Genomic DNA, 20,831 nt, shown 5'->3' on the forward strand with positions numbered 1-20,831 from the left:
TCTGCTCACCATCACACTTTCATTCCCCTTTTTTCCCACCTCTGGAACAAACTCCTCCACTCCCTTCAATCCCAATCCTCCCTCCAGGTCTTTAAAACAGCTGTTCACCACCATCTCTTATCTTCCCCCATCCAAAACCTTGATCTTTTCTACCCCCGTTAATTCACCCCAGAACCACTTTTTGGAAATTCCAACTTCTTTCCTGGAAGTCCTTGCAGTGTTCATATGTTTTATACCTCTCCCACCCCCCCCCCCCCCGTCCCATGCTTCCTCCCCCCAAGCCCTCTCCCTCCCACAGTTCTCTCGATGTCCCTGCTCTGAAATGTTGCGTTTGTGTCCTTCTCCCTCTCTCCCCATCTTGTCTACCGCTCCCCTTATTTTGTGTTTGATGTGTAGGTTTGACTTTTTGTGTGATTAATGTTAGCTCTTTCACGAGCCTCGATCTTGTATGCAAAAAAAATAAAATAATTGTAGATGACTTTTTGTCCACCTGTTTCGTTCCCCTGCCAGTCCAGGTGTTATTCCTCCACTCTGTCTGAGACTTGGAAAACTAGAAAGGAATTCTATGAAATGTGCTCTTCATAATAAGCCACTCAATAGGCAAGGCTTATTGAGCAGCTATACCACTTGCTGTATGTAGTGCCTTGAGTTTTGAATATGGATCTTCCCAACTACAGCCAATTAGATACACTGATATCAGCCAAGCAGATGTGAGAAAAATCTTCACCTACATATAGACCCGTCAGCAGCATCAAGTGTCAGTGAGATGACTGATAAGTCTGAGGCGAAGCTGGAAGTCGAGCCAAGATAACCCCCCGACGGATTTAGGGTCCCACCTTAGCATGGGCTACACTAGGCAGTGCAAACGAACTTTGGAACAAGCCAGTGATGTTACCCCATCCATGAATTGTACAAAGGTCAGGAATTTGAGGCGGATGACCTCGATTGTAGTCACCTTGGGTGTGAGATAATGGGGACAAAACTCATTTGCTGCTTGTAATTCATCACGTGTAATTAATTGATCTATGTCAAGTGAAACCTTTTCCCCACTTGCAAGGTTAATTTTCGACAATCTACGAGGTCATTGAATTTTCTTTTGCAGTGGCCACTTAATTGATGTGGGGGGAAGGTGGTGGAAACGTCTTGATTGCAAATTATTTACATTCCTTATTTTTTCATTTTGCAAGGATTAAAAGTAATGGAGTCTGTCTATGTTTCTCTCTCCCTCCCTCTCTCTCGAATGGGTGACATGAATAACTACATTGAACAATATATGGTCACAGTTGTGTCCATTAGTGCTGTTCTTCTAATTTGTCTGTGGTCTCTATTTTAATTGCATAATACTCCATGATGAGATGAGCTGTTTTTAAAGTTCATATTTATAGGTCGTTGGAATTGATTAATAGTATTTTTTTTTCTGTACACAAGATCGAGGCTCGTGTAAGAGCTAACATTAATCACAAAAAAATAACGGAAACATAAAACATATAATAAAGGGAGTGGGAGACAAGATGGGGAGAGGGGGAATCACACAAGTACAACATTTGAGAGCAGAGACATCGGGAGATCTGTGGGAGGGAGAGGGCTTGGGGGGAGGAGGCATGCGACGGTGGTGGGGGGGGGGGGGGGTGGGAGAGGTATAAAACACATGGGCACTGCTAGGACATCCAGTAAAGAAGTCGGTATTTCAAAAAGTGGTTCTGGGGTGAATTAACGGGGGTAGAAAAGATCAAGGTTTTAGATGGGGGAGGTGAACAGCTGTTTTAAAGACCTGGAGGGAGGAGTGGGATTGAAGAGAGTGAGGGAGTTTGTTCCAGAGACAGGAGAAAAGGGGAAAGAAAGAGTGAAGGTGAGCAGAGAGTCTTGATTTTGGCAGTTTCACCAGAAGATCTTGTGCGACCTTGGCAGACCTGGAGGAATACTTGGGGGACAGAGCACAGACAAAGCTGGGGGAGCAAGGCCGGAGAGGAGTCGGTAGAAGACGGAAAGACCACCAACCTGCCTGCGGTGAGTGAGTAAGAGGCCCTTGGAGATAGCTTCATCGCGGGAGATTCCAATGATTCTGAAAGCTTTGGTTTCAACAGCGTGAAGCCGAGCTAGGTGTAAGGCAGGAGCACCAGCCCAGAGGGGAGAGCAGTATTCCATTGAATAAGCCAGTGGTGTTGTTCACTGAAACGACTTCATAAGAATCATTTGGAGGTACTCCGTGCTGAGTCCCAGTGATTTCGATGCGTTTGGGGCAGACGCGACCTGAAGGACTATCGGACCTGAAGGACTATCGGACCTGAAGGACTATCGGACCTGAAGGACTATCGTGCCCATTTGCGTCGGGACAGTTGTATTGGCTCTTTCTCCTGATGTTACGTTCGTTTGAAGCAGACTTTTCCCCAAGATGCATCATGTGTACAAAATGGCAGCTCGTATTAATAATTACCTTTGCCACCAAAGGTGAATGGAGGTCACCCCTGTTTGTTACATGTGAAATTGAAGATTTGCAAGTATATTGGTTTGTCTGGTCTGTTATTCTGTTTGTTTGGAACTTGCGAAAATCAAATATTTTTCAAGTGTATTGGTTGGTCGTGTGTGTTATTCTGTGTCTGTTTGTCTTTGTGTCTGTTTGTCTTTGTGTCTGTTTGTCAACCGCCTACAAGTCACAATTTTAAACCGATCATCACTAAACTTCACCAAACAGTAGTTCATCAAAAGGAAGAAGCCTATTGACTTTGAGGTCAAAAGGTCAACATAGAACAAAGGTGAACAACTTTGTCACATTTCTAAAATCCTCAATTTTCATCCCATTGATTTGAAATTTGAACAGTATTTGCATATCAGGTCACGGAATTCAACCACAAATTATTCTCGAGATAAACGTAGGCCAAAAGGTCAACATAGGCTGCATTTCTAAAATCGTCGTTTTTCATCCGATTGATTTGATATTTGAAGAGAATTTGCATATTTGCTTATTGAATTGAATGACCAATTATTTTTGAGGTCAAATTAATTGTTTTCGGGATTTCACAAGTATCGTGCTCTGTTCGACGTCTTTCTTGTTTATTACTTCCGAAATAGATGATTCGCAAGTATATTACTTGGTCTGGTCTGTGATTCTGTTTGATATTTGCAAAATCATATATTCGCAAGTATGTTGCTCGGGTGACTTATTCTGTCAATCGCCTACACGTCACAATTCTAAACTGATAGTCATGAAACTTTACTAAGTTGTGGAGGTAGTCACAACTGGGAAGCTTATTGATTTTGAGGTCAAAGATCAGGTCATTTTGAGATCAATTTTTTTAAATCACAATTTTTCATCTGATTGACTTGAAAGTTGAACAGGATTTGCATATTGGGTCACTGAATTGGGAGACTAACTTTTTTTGAGGTCAAAAGGTTAACTCAAGGTCAAACTTCTAAAATCAATCATTTTCATCATGAAAAATAATAAATTTTCATCCGATTGACCTGAGCTTAATCTTAATGAAATGGACAATTTTGATCTATCCATGACAACGTTTTTGTGGGGTGTGTGCGTGGATTTTGCAGGTATCATGCTTTGCACGACGTCTTTCTTGTGTTTTGTCTGTTTGTATGTCAATTGCCTACAGGTCACATTTTAAAACCGATCCTCACAAAACTTAACCAAACGGCAGAATTGGCCATAAGCAAGAAGCCTCATGATATTGAAGTCACAAGGTTAAAAGGTCAATATAGGCCAAAGGTCACCAACTTTGTCAAATTTCTAAAATCCTCAATTTTCATCTGATTGACTTGAAATTTGAAGAGGATTTGCATATCAGGTCACTGAATTCAACCACTAATTATTTTTGAGGTATACGGGTCGAAAGGTCAACAATTTGGGTGACATTTCTAACTATCTCATCAATTTTCATCCAAATGATTTGAAATTTGAAGAGCATTTGCATATCAGCTCAATGAATTTAACCAATTATTTTTGAGGTCAATGTAGGCCAAAAGGTCGACATAGGCTAAAGGTCAACAACTTAGGTGCAATTTATAATATCGTAAATTTTCATCCGATTGACTTGAAATTTGAACAGGATTTTTATATCAGGTTACTGAATTCAACTACCTATTCTTTTTGAAGTACACTACTCACAATACGTTAGGGATATTGTGGGAGTGAGTTGATTTTTTAAATAGGGGTTAGGGTTATGGTATTTAAATCAAGAATGCTGTGTTTTTTCACACTCATTAATAACCATAGAATTAGGACCAACAACTTTTTTCAACATAATTAATACACAAAATCAACCACACCAAAGAACCTGCCAATATCCCTAACTTATTGTGAGTAATGTATAAACTGTCATAAGGTCAACATGGGCCTAATTTCTAAAATCGTCAATTTTCATCCGATTTATTTGAAATTTGTACACGGTTTGAAAATCATGTCACTGAGTTCAACCACCAATTATTTTTGAGGTCAACAAATGCCATATTTCAGAAATTGTCAATTTTCATCTGATTGACTTGAAATTTGAAAAGGGTTTTCATATTTGGTCGTTTAATTTAATCACTAATTATTTTTGAGGTGAAATTTGTTTTAGGGAGTTCGCAAGTATTGTGCTCTGCATGACATCTTTCTTGTTTGTTTGTTTGTTTGTACTAGTACATCCATTCTCTATGTGGGTGACAGGAAGAGTCGTTCTTCTCTGCGATATATAGATTACAGTAGATCTACGGTCAGGTCGCAATAACTTTAGGTGGGGACGTAGATGTGTTCCGTTACCAAGTTTCTTGTGGAGAGCTCACCAAGTTGTTTAAGTATTCGAGCAAGCACTCCACTCAAAACCGTTGATAAGGAACGGCTGGCTTGGCAAGCGCTAGCTAGCTGCTCCGTAGCAAAACACACCCTGGCTTTTCTCCCTTTCAGTTTAGTGTTAAACAGTCGTAGCAACTGTTTCAAAAGATAATCATACGTGTTTGTGGTTTATAATATTTGTACTTCTGGTAGGAGTGCTCCCACAAAAACGGCACGACAAGATGTTTATATACAATAATATGGCGTTTGTTCAAGGAGAAAACACCCCTTGGGGAGATGGGACATTATTAGTATTAATATTGTTTTGTAATAACATTAATATTATGCTATTATCATTAGCGTTGTTATTAGAAGCGTCCTTGGAAAAACGTCATGATAAAGCTATTGCAACATGGATATACACCTCAACACGCAACCTCATTGGCGGGGAAAACTCGCTTGGCGGGGAAAACCCCCTTGGGGGGGGGGGGGGCAAATTAATTCGCTACAACCTTCATTGTGTAACCCTTAGTCCTCCTGTTAAGTTTGGTTGAGATTGGATAAGTAACGACAGAATGTATCGCGGTCAAAAATCATCAGACAGACAGACAGAAAGACAGACGCCAAATTATGTATTTTAGTATGATGATGTCAACCGCCTACAAGTTACTCCAAGTCTCCAATCTTCACGAAACTTCACCTGGTAGAGGTAGTGACAAGGTGGAAGCCTATTGTTTTTGAGGTCAGTAGGTTAAGGTCTCATAAATCGTCAATTTTTAACCATTAATAAATCGTCAATAAATCGTTAGAAGCGAGGAATCAACGGTGCAAATATTTGAATGGTTGCTTAAGGGGGTGTAGAGCAGTAAGGAGAACAGGTAAGTTAGCTACGGCCCACTTCCTACAGCCCCTCCTAATTTACACTACTCACAATAAGTTAGGGATATTGGCAGGTTCTTCGGTGTGGTTGATTTTGTGTATTAATTATGTTGAAAAAAGTTGTTGGTCCAAATTCTATGGTTATGAATGAGTGTGAAAAAACACAGCATTGTTGATTTCAATACCCTAACCCAAACCCCTATTTAAAAAATTAACTCACTCCCACAATATCCCTAACTTATTGTGAGTAGTGTATTTCATAGGCTAATTAAGTGTGAGTCGGCAAGTGTTAAGGCTGGAACGGTAACGCCTACATTGAAACTTGCAAGAGCTACGGTTCCGGGGTGGGGCTGTGTTATGTTTTTGGAGTACGGATGAAATGCCTTGACCGAGAGAGAATTTTGTAGGTTGAGAATGCTCCGTATGTTGCGAAGAAAAATAACCCACCTCGATGTAAATTAAGTTTGGCCGAATCCGGGTAAGATCATATATGTGTCTCCATACGAGGGGTGGAGCTATGCTAATTAGTTAGGCCTTAAGGATAAACCCCAGTGTGTAATTGCCTTGTGATTTTTCCCTTCATTGTTATTGCATCAAAAAGGGCCGCCATTACAACAACTATAACAAATGGACTCAGTTGCTCACAGCGCCGTCAGGCCCAACAAACCCGGCACATTTGCCGATCTGCCAGTCAAGCCCCGTCTCACGGCCTTCGTAATCCAAACATTCCCGAAGAGAGATTAGACTCCGCCCCCCCGACGAATTGTAATGGGGAGGCCACGCCCCAACCTTCGTGATTGAGCAGTGCTCGGTGATTGGACAGAGTGTGACGTCATCGTGGAACATTCGGGACAGCAGGAAAAAAGAACACGTTCTCGCCATTTTGTCTCTATCTCTGTCCTGGCGCTGGTTGGAGGTAGTCGCATTTCCTCCTTGTTCCGGCTTGGTCGCAGGCATGTGGTCTTTGGTTCGTGTACGCCCTTGGGAAAGGGCTGGTGAGAAACAGCGGTTCGGAACAGTCGGAACAACAAGACAGAGGATCGACGTTGGCGGTGGACTGGGTTCGCATCGTGTTTCTTCTAGACGTCGAAGAGTGCACTCCATGTCATTTTGTGCGTTTCCCGCGTGGTGGTTTGGAGGCGACGAGCGACCAGCAAGCCTTACCAGCCATTTGGGGACGCAAAGCTGAGTGCCGGCTGATTACCACAGCATCATTTATTTTCTTTTACCTTCGTTTTCGCCGTGTTTGTATACAAGTCTGAGTGGAGAAGTCTCAATTAGGAATTTTAGTTTTTACCTCACCTTTAATTGTTATTTGCATTTATTTCCATTAAATCATTATTTGTCGAATTTTACTTTCCTTGTATTGTGGATTTTGCTATCCCGTCTTTGTGTTTGTGGGTTCGGATTAGCCCCTGCGTGTGTTCCGATCAGATGTTGTTGGCTAAGTTGTCCGCTAAGTTGGGTTAAAGACCTTGGAGTTAAGTTGGCCTTGGAGTTAAAGCTCGTTTTGGCCATTCCTCCTCTTGGGGTCTTAACCCCAGGGACACGACAATACTGTATATAAAACTAAAAAACGTGGGTGATTGGTGACCCCTCATTGTGGCGAAGTCTTGGTCTATCCCTGTGAGTATTTCTATTAATTATGTGCTGTTTGAACATGAGTTGAGGCGTGAGTACGTCTATTAATTTCTTGTCATTGGATCTTGACTACTATTAATTACGGACCTTTGGAACATACCTTTTAGACATATAGACCTTTGGAGCCCTGACAGTTTAGATCCTTTAGATCCCTGAAGACCTTTACATCCTTTAGACCACTTAGACCCCTTAACCCATTAGAAAAAGTATCAACCACATTTGTTATGCACAACATTTAATCCTGTCATACACTTGATAGGTAGAATTTTCCAAATTGCTGTTTCCATTGCAACTATTATTTATTTGGATTTCGCAGGTATCCTGCTATGCACTAAGTTTTTCCTTGTTTGCTTGTCTGTCTGTGAGCATAGACTATGTCAAAGAGTTATGGACAGATTTGGATGAAATTTAGTGGACAGACTAGGCTGGGTGTGTGATAAGGACGAATTGATTACATTTTGGTGAAGATCTGGATCTGGATACTCGAATTTTTAAAGTATTTTTTTTCAACTTTGATGAGCAGCTCCTCTATATTTATCTGTAAGATGATAATGGTCTCCAACTTTTTGTTCCTTCTTAACATTTTTGACAAATATCATTCTTAAACTCTTCTTCCTCATCTTGTGCTAATGCTATTGTTTTATAAGTTTTCAGCATGACCTTAGCTAATAATAATTGAATAGCATATTATTTTTCTCGTCTCTTTACAAACTCTTGAGGGGCATTTTCTCCTATGTATAATTCTAATTTTTTTAATATTGAGCTTGAGTTACTGGAATGTGTGATTCAAAGGGCCATTATGTTTTGGAAAATTCAATTATGAAGGAGAGGCCGAGATGGCCCAAACCTGATTCATAAATTTGATGCCACAGTAAGGAAGGCAACTGTGTGCAATGTTGGAGTTTATTTTTTATAAATCTGTGAGGGGTCTTTTCCTTGATTTAGATTTTTCCAAAGCATTGGGACAGTCTGGTGTTGGGCTAGCGGCTAGGGTGCCGGCTTAGGATCCTAGGATCCTGGGTTCGAATCCCAGGCGATCGCTGAATTAACGCCAGGGGGGTTGACTCAGCCTGTCATCCTTCTGAGGTCGGCTAATTGAGTACCAGTTCACTGGTAATTCCCTGCTTGTCGTAAAAGGCGACAAAAAGGGTTGGCAGCAGGAAGGGCATCCGGCCGTAAAACATTGCTTCAAAAAGGGGACCAAAAAACAACAACAACCACGGTCCCCGAAAAAGGCCAACCCCTGCTTTCTGGGGAAAAATGGCTTCTAAAGGTGGTTTTATTTTATTTTATTTTTATTGGGACAGGCCTTTGGCTTGAATGACCTTGCAGAGAACTTTAAAAGAGAGTCCACACTGAGGATTGCTGCACTTAATGGAAGTTTTCTGAAGGATCAACCAAACCCACACCCTGAATGAAGTAGAGATTCCGTTCTGTTTATTAGGCTTCCAGGGTCAAGTGGTCTGGAAGCCTATTGCTATTGTTAAGATTATTATTCTAGTTATTGTCACGTCCATCAACCGATGAACACACCCCGTGGGTGACTGATAGCCAGATCAGCCTTGGACTGATACCCGGACAGCCCATAATTCCAAAGCAAACGGCCGAATTATTGGCGGTACTTTTTCGCGCGCAGGACAGAAGGTAGCGAGGGAGGTGCTTACCTAGACGAAAGCACACGGGTCGATTCCCCAAACCCACAACGAACAAACATGACACAACAAATTAATAATGCCACAATATTGAATTTAATCAAGTAAATCAAAGAATAAAATAAATGCAGAGGTGAATCTAATATTTCCTATGGTGAGACGTCTCCACTCAGACGCGAAAAGAGATAAGGGGAAAGATAAAATATAATGTTTTATTGACTCGGCCGGTACTCAGCTCTGGTCCAAAATGTGCCGGGGAGCCCGTTGGTCGTGGCAGCCCACGCAGCCACCCACATGGGAACCGCTCCGACAATGGCGCCGAAAATGACCAGGCGTGAGCAAGCAGCCAAACAGCCCTTCCTCGCTTCCACCATCAAGCGCAACGTGGCTTTCAGCTTCCCCGGAGAGCACCAGTCAAACACCCCCTCTACCGACTTTGCCAAAAGTTCCAACAACAGCTCCAAAAGCTTTCCTCATAAGCCACACGAGCCAGATATCGTGCCCGTCCTGCTCAGCCAGAAGCACCCGAGCGCGAGACAGAAGCGACCGAGAGTACGACACGCTCTTCTTCTTCCTTTTAAAAGTTATCCAAACCGCTCAGTTTTTCCTCTCAGAAGCGCGCACAGTGCAAAAACTGCATCCTTCCCCAAGCGCCAGAACCGAGTTCCACTGAATCACCCCATGGTCGGGCTCGACCAATGATGAAGCTCGGGGTGTGGCCTACTGGTTACGATCCTTTGGAGGCGGAGTTTAGTTGCCGTTTGGGAATGTTCAGCTTCTTTAGGTAATTATTCCGGTTATGGTTGGTTAATGTATGGTTGTTATTGCTGTTTTTGTTAACGAACGTGAGTTTTTTTATGGCCGCCAGAGGAGAGGGTATTGCATTTGAGTCCGTTTGTTTGTTTGTTTGTCTGTTTGTCCGCACAGAATAAATATGATTTTCTCTGCAACCGTTGGTCCGATTGACAGGAAAGTTTCACCATAGGTGCAACTCCGCCTGTAGAATTTTTTAATGATAATTATGATGTCATAGGTCACGTGGTTCAGCCGCCATCTTGGAAAAATCGAAAAACTTTGCACCTCTATATCTCAGAAAGTGCTGAATAGAAAAAAATTGAGACATGGCTCATTGTAAAGAACTCTCCATGGGGAATAAAATATGTTAATGATGATGTCATAGGTGCCTCCATTATGACGTCATAATTCGACAAGTACAAAACTTCATCCGATCAAGATGAAATTTCTTAAGCATAATCTAGGAATAAATTAGTTTAGAAAAAAAAATAATGATGACGTTATTGGTCACGTGGTTCGGCCGCCATATTTGTTTTAACACAAACTTAAAAACCACTGAAAATACATCCTGGCGGGGGTTTAAAATCTCTGATTGCTCTTTTTCTTGTTATAATTGTAAAAAGCTGCTGTCCGCTGTCTCCCCCCACCAACACCCCTCCCCTCTTCACACTCTCCCTATCTTGCTTCCACACCCCTTTTCAACAACCACAAGTTGAGGCTTGGTGTTCATTTTCAAACTTTATTACGCAATTAACTTTTAACACAGAAACCTCAGCCAGCTGAAAAAGGACAACAGTTCATTGTGAAAGTTCCATGAAGCAAATTGGGATGTGTAAACATATTCCAATATATTATTCACAAAGCAAACCCATAAAATGTACAAAAGAGTTCAACCTACAATTAAACTTGGCCAAAGAGGAGAAGAAATTGATCTGTTATGTGATCTGTCAAAATGTGACCAAGTGCAAAGAAAATGATTGGAACCATCCCCTCCCATTCCCCAAAAACAAAACGGGTAAAGAGAGATTATAGGACAAAGAGGAATGGCTGCCAACGGAAGTTGATAAAGGATTAAGGATTGCTACATTACAGCGAAAGGGTTGTTTGGTAGCTCATTGGAAAAAAAGGCAAAGTTTACTTACAAAAACTCCCCAACACAGAATGCTTACTTATGGAGGTTCTGCGCGGTAGCCATTTGGGGCCGCAAAGGTAATATTCCCTGATTCCACTCATTAGGTTTTTCTAGAAGTTGTTTGTAGAGACGGATTTCCTCTCCCTGTGAGTCCATCCATTCCACTGCCTTTCCATAGCTCACTCCTGGAAATTAAAATACAAGAGAGGTTATGTGAATTTCTGGTCACTGAATTGTTATCAGGAACAATGATAGCCATCAACAACTCACCTTTGCCAAAACTCAAGCGAACACCTCCCAAGAACTGATTGGTGGAAAAGCGTTCATAATCCCAGATTGTGAGCTCTATGCATGCCTCATGTAGGTCTTCAGCGTGGAATCCATCATACACCATGGTGTGGTTGTACTCTGGGTTACAGTCCTTTCGTATGACTCGAGTTTTTTGTCGGCTCTGGCGGCTCGTGTCAGGCAGTATGTAGCTGGTTTGATGAAGTAGGAACCGAGAAGTTAGCAGTGGTAGTCAAGGGAAGAAGAAGACAGTGGAGGCAGTTAGGTCCAGATTCAAAGGTACTGAGCAAGGCAGATGTACATTTATAAAGCGAGTTGTGGCTGTTCACAGTAAAAAAAACAAAAAAACTTCACATATTAACAGCCAATCACAATAAGGAAAGATGTGTGTGTGTGTGTGTGTGTGTGTGTGTGTGTGTGTGTGTGTGTGTGTGTGTGTGTGTGTGTGTGTGTGTGTGTGTGTGTGTGTGTGTGTGTGGGCAGAGGTGGGGGAGAGGGAATTCATGTCTGTGTGGTGCTGATGTGAGTGCGTGTGGTGGGTGTGTGTGTGTGCATGGAGTGGGCGTGCCTCCACTCTGGCCGGGGACACCCTAGCACGGCATTCACGCAACACTCCCCCATCCTCCTCCCCCTTCGACTGAGGAGGTGCAGTCACACGTGCTCCCCCTTAGCTCCAATGAAGTCGCTCCACCTCGACCTGGGTGAAATTGCACGACACCTCCCCACCCCTCCACCCTCGACACCCCCCTTGCACCTCAACTCAGAGTGCGCACTTGTGTTGTGTAGTGTATTGTATTGTCGGCCGCGCGTGCTGTGACGTGTTGTGTCGTGAGAAATGGAGGAGGTGTGGGAGTGCGAGGGACAGAAATGGACTCACCACTTTACAAAAGAGTCTACACCCTGCGACCGTACTGGTACCAGGTTGTAGGCATTCTGGATCCAAATGTGGACCTCACCAGATGTTGGTTTCTTTCCATCTAAGAATGACACAGAGTCTTAAACATCAGCGAGTGACTTCACAAAGCTATGGATGCCACATATTAAGTTGGTAGACAGCAGCTCAGCACAACCATCGTCCCACCAGGGAAGCCACACAATGAAATGTTCCAACAATTAATGCGCATTTAAGAAAGAAACTTCATAATTAATAAACTCTTTGTAAAGGTCATTTATACGGCTGGTCTTACCCAATGACTTTGCAGGAACATATTTCAACCCCAATGTAATCTGGCCTCTGCTGACAATGGGCTCCATTATTGTGAAATCCTAAAAATGAAAAAGGGACAATAAGTAAGGGACTTTAAAGGCACTATGACCAAGTTAGTGTTGTTAGTTTCTAAGTTAATTAGCAATTAATTTTGCAACCCATCGAATGTTTATTAATCTGCAATGCATTTGCTTAATGTCTGCACAAGTACAGGCCAGTGGAATTTAAAGCATCTGCAATGACATTCCCAAAGCAGGCTATATTATTAATAATAATAATAATAATAATAATAATAATAAACAGATATATAATTTTTCCACACTTAACGGTGCCTCCAACTTCAAAATCCAGGTTGGTATTCAAAGACTCTTCAAATTTAGAACATCAAAAAAATTAAATAAGGACAAGCAACATCCACCTTTTCTTTTTCCAAGACCAACTTTTCTTGCCGCGTTACTGCTCTCAAAATCAAATTCAACAATGGATGGAGGTCCTCAATGCCAAACAGGGAATCAGAGCTGTCTCCCTTGACCTATCTCGTGCCTTCGATACGGTCTGGCACCCCGCTCTGCTTACCAAACTCGCCTCCTATGGTATCCATGGAAACCTCCATGCTTGCAGACTTCCTCACCGGTCGCAGTCAACATGTGGCCCTGAATGGAATTCTCTCATCTCCCCTTCCTGTTCAGGCTGGAGTTCCCCAAGGCAGTGTTCTGGGCCCTGTGCTTTTTCTGGTCTTCATCAATGATCTCTCTGACTCTCTTGAAAATCCTCTCTATCTCTTTGCTGATGACTCCACTCTCTGCCGCTCCATTCCTCATCCCTCAGATCGGCAGTCTGCAGCCTCCTCACTCTCTGCAGACCTGGACAATATCACAAACTGGGCAAACAAATGGAACATGTCTTTCAATCCTGACAAATCTCACACTCTCACGATGTCTCTCCAAAAAGACCATCTGGATAACCCTCCCATCTACTTTCTCTACAATCCTCTCCAAGAAGTTCTGTCACTCAAGCTTTTGGGTCTCACTATCTGCCATGATCTTTCCACTTTTACAATGGAAAACCACATTTCCAAGCTGGCCTCCAAAGCCATTTAGTCAGGTTCACTATGTTTTTTCGTTCAAAATCATGGTAGATTAGCAAACCTATGCATTTTTGGAAACGTTATTACATGGAAAATCTGAAAATCAATGTTTACATTTGCCAATTCCGACCAATTCGATTCGACCAATTCGACCAATCGACCAATTCCATTCGACCAATTCGACCATTCGACCAATCGCTTCGATCGACCATTCGACCAATTCGATCGATTCGATTCGATTCGATTCATCGAATTCGATTCGATCGACCATTCGACCAATTCGATTTGCCAATCAATTTGACCGACCTTTGCTTGTGTGGAACGGACTGTGAAAACGATGCGGACTATATTGTCGGATACGACACACAGGACAGTGATGACGAACTCTAAATGGCATATTCTGTAATCGTGTATGTTTGATGCCATTGACTGCCTGTGTATATTTTGTCATTGACTGCCTGTGTGGATGTGAAGTTATACTGACTGCATGTGTATATATGATTTTGCTGACTGCCTGTGTATGTTTGGTGATATGAATTATTGTGACACATTTTGATGTTATTAACTGCCTGTACAAAATGATAACATGTATTTGATTTTGCAACTTATCGCGAATATAAAGACAGTATTTTGCAATTCAAAACCTTTGATTCGTGTCTTACCATTCCCCATAGCACTAATTTGATACTTGCATTGGATTCCTTGTCCCTGAAAATATAGGTTTAGTATATTTTAAAAAGTTTTTAGGGTAATTAGAGGCAGAAATAGAACAAAATATATATGTATTTTACAGTGACCATTTTGAAAATCCAAAATGGCCGCCATACAGGTATCTCTCCAAATGTAAACATTGATTTTTAGTTTCCTTATGCTATAACCTTTCCAAAAATGTATAGGTTTGCTTATCTACCATGATTTTGAACGAAATATAATTTATTGACATAGTGAACCTGACTAATTTGCTGACTGGGCATCCTCCGTCGTGCGAAGTCCTTCCTCGGCACACCTGAGCTCCTCACCACATACAAAGCTTTCGTCCGCAGCTTGACGGAGTAATGCTCTCCCCTCTGGGCTGGTGCTCCTGCCTCACATCTAGCTCGGCTTCACGCTGGAGAAACCAAAGCTTTCAGAATCATTGGAATCTCCCACGATGAAGCTGATTCTGAGGGCGTTTCACTTGCTCATCGCATGCAGGTTGGTGGACTTTGTCTTCTGCAGACTACTCTCCGGCCTAGCTCCCCCAGCTCTGTCTGTGCTCTGTCCCCCAAATATTCCTTTAGGTCGCATAATATCTGCCAGCAACCCTCTTCTGGTGAAACTGCCAAAATCTAGGCTCTCTGCTCACCTTCACCATTTCATTCCTCTTTTCTCCCGCATCTGGAACAAACTCCCTCACTCTCTTCAATGCCATTCCTCCCTCCAGGTCTTTAAAACAGCTGTTCACCACCAGCTCTTATCTTCCCTGATCCAATACCTTGTTCTTTCCTACCCCCATTAATTCCCCCAGATACATATTTTTGAAATACCGACTTCTTTCCTGGAAGTCCTAGCAGTGTCCATTTGTTTTATACCTATCCCACCCCCCCCCCACCCCCCCACCCCTTCCCCTGCACCCTCCCCTGCACCCTCTCCCTCCTACAGATCTGACGTCCCTTTTATCTACCGTTGCTGTGCTTGTGTGCTTCCCTCTTCCTCACCATCTTGTCACCCGCTCCCTTGATTATATGCTTTATGTGTCCGTTTGTTTTTTGTGATTAATGTTAGCTCTTACACGAGCCTCGATCTTGTGTGTGTGTGTGTGTGTGTGTGTGTGTGTGTGTGTGTGTGTGTGTGTGTGTGTGTGTGTGTGTATCTATCTATATCTATATATATATATATATATATATATATATATGTGTATATATATATATATATATATACACATATATATATACAAATAGTCTTAATTTGTGGGATATGGCTGATAATGATATGATACGCATTCTGATTGACAAAAATTAAAAGAAGAAAATCATTAAAGACCTTTATCTGCAGATTGATGAAATACTGCTCTCCCCTTCGGGCTGGCGCCTCTGCCCCACATCTTGCACTTATTGATGCCATGGAATCCAAGAGCCTCAAAATCTCTGGGTCTCTTCCTATCGCATTGCAGACAGGTCGGTGGCCTCTGTCATCTACCACCTCTTTTCTTGACTTGTACACACTCTGCTCTTTACATGCTATGCTTTGCCCACCCCCCTTCCCCCATGGCCCCAAAGAGGTTTCAGCAGGGTGCAGAAACTCACAAAATCCAGGCTCACTGCTCACCTCCACTTATTTGTTCTTCTTTTCTCTTGGCTGTGGAACCAACTTTCTGTTCAATCCCATTCGTATCTCCAGTGCTTCAAGATGACAGTTTGCTATCACCTCAGGTCACCCCTCCCATCTCACCTATACTCATAGTTTCTCCCCTCATTAATCCACCTCTTCCTTTCCAGGTAGTTATGTCCCTCTCCCCCAACACTCTTGTTCCATTTCTCTTTCATCTCTGATTTATGTTTGTTTGTGTGCATTTATGTTTGTGTTTGTGTGCTTCCCCTTCTCTCCCCATCTTGTCTTCCGCTCCCTCTTTTTATATATTTTGTTTGTCTGGTTGATTTGTTTGTGAAATAAATGTTAGCTCTTTCACGAGCCTCGATTCAGTATACAAAAAGAAGAAGAAAAATTCCCCTTCCTCCTCTTCTTGTGCTTGTATTGAAGCTTGTTCACCTGCTGTGTCCCCTTTTTTGTCATCACCAATTCTTCCTTCCATTGTCCTTCAACTCTGCTGTTTGTGTTTTCCCCTTTTCTCTACCTTCTTGTTCTGTTGTGTTCTAGTCCATTTCATGTCGTTGCTATTCCATGACAGCATCAAATTAATGTGTGAAAAAAAAAAAATGTTCCATCACATGGCAGTGCAGTTTCTGAGCTGGAGCAGGAGCACACCTTGGGTTGCAGCGAGTACCAGTTCAGGGTCTGGTTGATCCAGTCCCAGCTGTTCAGAATGAGATTCACCTCTCCCAGGAAGACGTTCCTCCCAAACATGTCGTTGTGCCACACGGAGAGATTGAGAATGCGATTCGCCAAATCAGACTTTTCGATCTTGTACTGTAAGTGCAATAAAACATTAGGAGTTTGTGTACTATTAGGTAACTATAGGGAAGGCCGTTCATACTGGCATTACCTAATAGTGAGTGTTTCCAAAAACACGACTGCAAAGAAAAACAAGTCTGCATTGAGATATGTATCCCGGCCCACCTGTGGGGCCACAACTGGTTGGTCACATTTCCTTGCAGGTAAACAGTTCAATATGCATCGCAATGGACTTCCATCACTATTTCCATCTCTGAACACAAACAAATTTGAAAGTTTGCAAAGAGTTTCACACAAGATTATTTACTCTCTTTGACTGCTTTACTTCCTCCCAACCCCAGAGTGAGAAGATAATTTCCTTCCTCCTCCTTACCAATTTCAAAAATACAGTCACATGAAAAAGTAAGTACACCCCATGTAAAGTTTTGACTTTTTCAACATATTTCAACATACAGCTATTTGATCTTCATTTCAACAATATTGATAGATAAAGGTGATATAATATAACAAATATCATGAAACATTTACATTTTGTGGTCCATTGTATAATTTAAATAAACATAAATGCAAATTTTGCATGTGGAAAAAGTAAGTACACCCCTACATTTATCACTACTTCAAATACCTAAAATTAGAATCAGGTGCACCAGCTCAGGTGCAAATGATTAGAACATTGTTAGAGAGGATCTTGGAGGAACCGATCTTATTTAAACCTCAGACATTTAGTTTGGTTTGCTCTTTGTTGTTGAAGTGTGCGGCGTCACCATGCCTCGATCCAAAGAGCTTTCTGAGGCCTTCAGAAAGAAGGTTATAGATGCCTATGAGTCTGGGAAGGCATTTACAAAGATCTCCAAACAATTTGAAATCAATCATTCGACTGTCCGGAAGATCATCTACAAGTGGAGAAGATTCCAAACAACTGCCAACTTGTTCAGGCCAGGCCGCCCCAGCAAGTTCAGCCTGAGAGCAGACTGCAAGATGCTGAAAGAAGTCTCGAAGAACCCCAGAATGTCATCACGGGACCTACAGGTAGCTCTTGCTACTGTTGATGCCAAAGTGCAAGAGTCTACCATTAGAAAGAGGCTGCACAAATTTGATCTACATGGGAGGTGTGCCAGGAGGAAACCTTTGCTGTCCAGAAAGAACATCAGGGCAAGCCTAAAGTTTACCAATGAACACCTAGGCAAAGACCCGCACTTCTGGAACAATGTGCTCTGGACAGATGAGTCAAAGGTAGAGCTATTTGGCCACAGTACCAGAAGACATGTTTGGCGAAAACCAAAGATGGCATTTGACCACAAGAACCTGATACCTGTAAAGCATGGTGGTGGAAATATTATGGTTTGGGGCAGCTTTGCTGCATCAGGGCCTGGGCAGCTCACCATCTTCGAATCCACTATGAATTCTTCATTGTACCAGAGGGTGCTTGAGGATAATGTGAGGCCATCTGTCGGAAAGTTGAAGCTCAACCGAAGGTGGAGCTTGCAACATGACAATGACCCTGAACATACCAGTAAATCCACCAAGAAATGGCTGAAAAGAAAGAAATGGAGGGTTCTGGAATGACCAAGTCTAAGCCCGGATCTAAATCCCATCGAGATGTTGTGGGGGGATTTGAAACGAGCTGTGCATGCAACTGTGCATGCTGTGCAACATTTTTTTGTTGAATAAATTATTGGAAAGTCAATTATTCATTGTTTTTTGTTCAATTAGATCACCTTTATCTATAGATACTGTTTAAATGAAGATCAAATATTGATATGTCCACATATGTTAAAAAGATTTTTAAAACTTTACATGGGGTGTACTTCACGTGACTGCACATAAAAAATAGATTGTCCCCGAAATTATCAAAGACATCGTCACTCAAAAGTAATTGGTATCTACTACATCTACCTTTAAGACTTCATCATATTTTGGACTCAGAGTTTTCTTTTTGATCACAGTCTTGCGTTTGCTATGCCTTGATCGGTCAGGCAGGAGGTAGGTCTTTACATATCTGGAGTGCATGAGGTACAGGTGGGAGATGGGTACAAGTTAAGCAAAGCATTAATAACATCAATGATCGAAAAGGTCATGTACCTAGTCACACCATTAGCCAATGTACTTGCTCAAATACCGAGTGTAACCCCCAAAAATACCAATCTATATATTCTACCCACCAATGATTCTACCCATCAACCCTAATCCGAGCCGTTGGGGTTAAGTGTATGAAACTGCAAAACAAATCCTTCTCCAAAAGATAGATGCTTTACCATGCAGCGCCCCCTACTGGCACCACAACGAATGCGTGTATAATACATTCACGCAGAAGAATGCAAATAGCAATGATGGATTGCTCATTGTACACTCAAAAATGCAAATGGAACAAGCCCTTCGCCACCTGCCCCACCGTACGCGTCTGAACGTTTCTTCTTCTCGTTGGCAGCTGCCAGGTCCCTGCATCGGCTGATGTGAACCAGGAGCTCATTGCTTCTGTCATTGTACCGCAGAGCAAATTCCACTTCGCCTGTGATGGGCACATTGCCATAGTCTCCCGCTTCGCTGTACAGGCTCATCATACTGCTGGTGATCTGCAGTACAACGGAAACAAATCAACGCCGTCAAAAAGAAACCTTAACAACAGGAGGCTCAATACATGCTCAGCATTGTCAGCATCAAGGCAAAAAGCCAGGGGGTCAAGGTAGATATGTCCACCTAAGCCCCCATTCATTCACCATTCGTATTTAATGAAGTCACAGAATGCGAGTGGAAGAAATACAAAAAAGAAAATCATTAGATATAGTAATAAGTGATTATAAGGAAAAATCGAAATGCGAAGCTTTTGTAGTTCGTGTACAATAATAATCCATCAATGGAGACTCAAGGTTTGAGCTGTGTTTACTTTGAGGGATTGTAAGAGAAGGATAACACTGAAATAGGAAGATAATTTGAAGGATTTTGTTTAAAATTCTGGTATTAAAAAAAAAAACCAAGGCCAAAAGTGGAATTATGAACATTCTTTTTGCACAATTCGAAGCTAAACGTTTAAGAAATGGCTCCAAAGAAGCCACAGATATTCCAAACAAAAATTGCAATCTATCGACAACAAAAAAGGTTTTATTTTTTATTTTTACATAATACCGACAAACATTCCACATACTCTGCAATTAAAAACGGACATCGTAAAATTTGGTTGGCAATTTAACACCTTCTCCATGAATCAGGACCAGGTTGGCTTCCATTTTTGGAATGGACAAGGACGAAAGAAAAGAAGTCTGTCTACGCCTAATGAAGGACTTTGCTTTTTATCATTTGTGATTTCATGCTGTATTCAACATTTCAAATCATTTCCATTTCAAGTATGTGTGAAAAATAGTTCGTTTATTATAATTATTTCCCTAAAGCATCTTTTCCAACAGAAAGGATGAGACTCGTGGAAGAGCTAGCTGTCTCAAGCATAGAGACGGCAGGTCGCTGTACCTGACAGACGAATATGGGCCTTTGACGGAAGTCATTTCCCAGAGCACAACCGGTGTCGGCGACGTTTTAGGGACACATCTAGCTCCTCAAGGGATGCCAACCCATGGGGTTTATCCATGCTCTATCCTCTAAATGCTGAGTGCCAAGGAAGTAAGCAGCACGTACCATTGTTAAATGTTTTTGACTCGGACATGCTCTGAATCAACATCCCAGACTCGGAGCCGACACTATAGCCACTAAGCAATTTAATGCAATCTCTGTAGTCTAAATTTACTTACCTAGGAGCAAATCAATACACAAGTACAAGGTGAAACCAACTGATCCCCCAAAAACTTCATTTGCACTTCCCAGAAAAAGGACTCGTAAACCCTCCTATCTACTTTTCAACATTTCTCTTGAAGGAGTTCAGTCACTCAAACCTATGGGCCCCATACTTCCAGGTTGGCCTCCAAAGCCAGTCGTTTACTGGGGATCCTGTGTCATGCAACGTCCTTCCTTGGCACACCTGAACTCTTATCCACTTCCAAGGCCTTCATCCGCTGCTTCATGGAATACTGCTCTGCCCCCTGAAATACCAAGGCCTTCAACTTTATTGAAATCTCCTCTGCTGCAGCTGAGTCTATGTACCTATCACTTTCCCATCGCAGACAGGTCAGTGGACTCTGTCTTCTACCGCCCCCTTTGTGGTCTTGCACCCTATGCTCTTTCCATGCTTTGTCCCTCCTCCCCTTCAGGTTTCTGCAGGGCGCATGAGGTCAACCAGCAACCCCCTGATGGTGAAACTCCCAAAATCCTAAATGTCTCCTTACCTCCAT

At 42.2% G+C, this 20,831-nt stretch overlaps 1 protein-coding gene across 10 annotated transcripts in view; it reads right to left on the reverse strand.

Moving 5' to 3' along the window:
• Positions 1 to 10,454: 10,454 nt before the first annotated feature.
• Positions 10,455 to 20,831, reverse strand: part of LOC137439841 (synaptotagmin-like protein 2) — an 82,274-nt gene continuing 71,897 nt past the window's right edge. For all 10 annotated transcript variants that reach the window (XM_068135992.2, XM_068135990.2, XM_068135995.2 and 7 more), the window contains 7 exons: positions 18,952 to 19,127; positions 18,451 to 18,553; positions 16,408 to 16,569; positions 12,337 to 12,415; positions 12,027 to 12,126; positions 11,132 to 11,340; positions 10,455 to 11,046 (listed from right to left, as the gene is read on the reverse strand). In XM_068135992.2, the coding sequence (XP_067992093.2) occupies positions 10,895 to 11,046; positions 11,132 to 11,340; positions 12,027 to 12,126; positions 12,337 to 12,415; positions 16,408 to 16,569; positions 18,451 to 18,553; positions 18,952 to 19,127 (981 nt within the window). In that variant the 3' untranslated portion in view covers positions 10,455 to 10,894. The remainder of the gene's footprint in view (positions 11,047 to 11,131; positions 11,341 to 12,026; positions 12,127 to 12,336; positions 12,416 to 16,407; positions 16,570 to 18,450; positions 18,554 to 18,951; positions 19,128 to 20,831) is intronic.

This window comes from Myxine glutinosa, chromosome 14, assembly GCF_964187855.1.
Source record: "Myxine glutinosa chromosome 14, kmMyxGlut1.1, whole genome shotgun sequence".
Lineage (NCBI taxonomy): Eukaryota > Metazoa > Chordata > Myxini > Myxiniformes > Myxinidae > Myxine > Myxine glutinosa.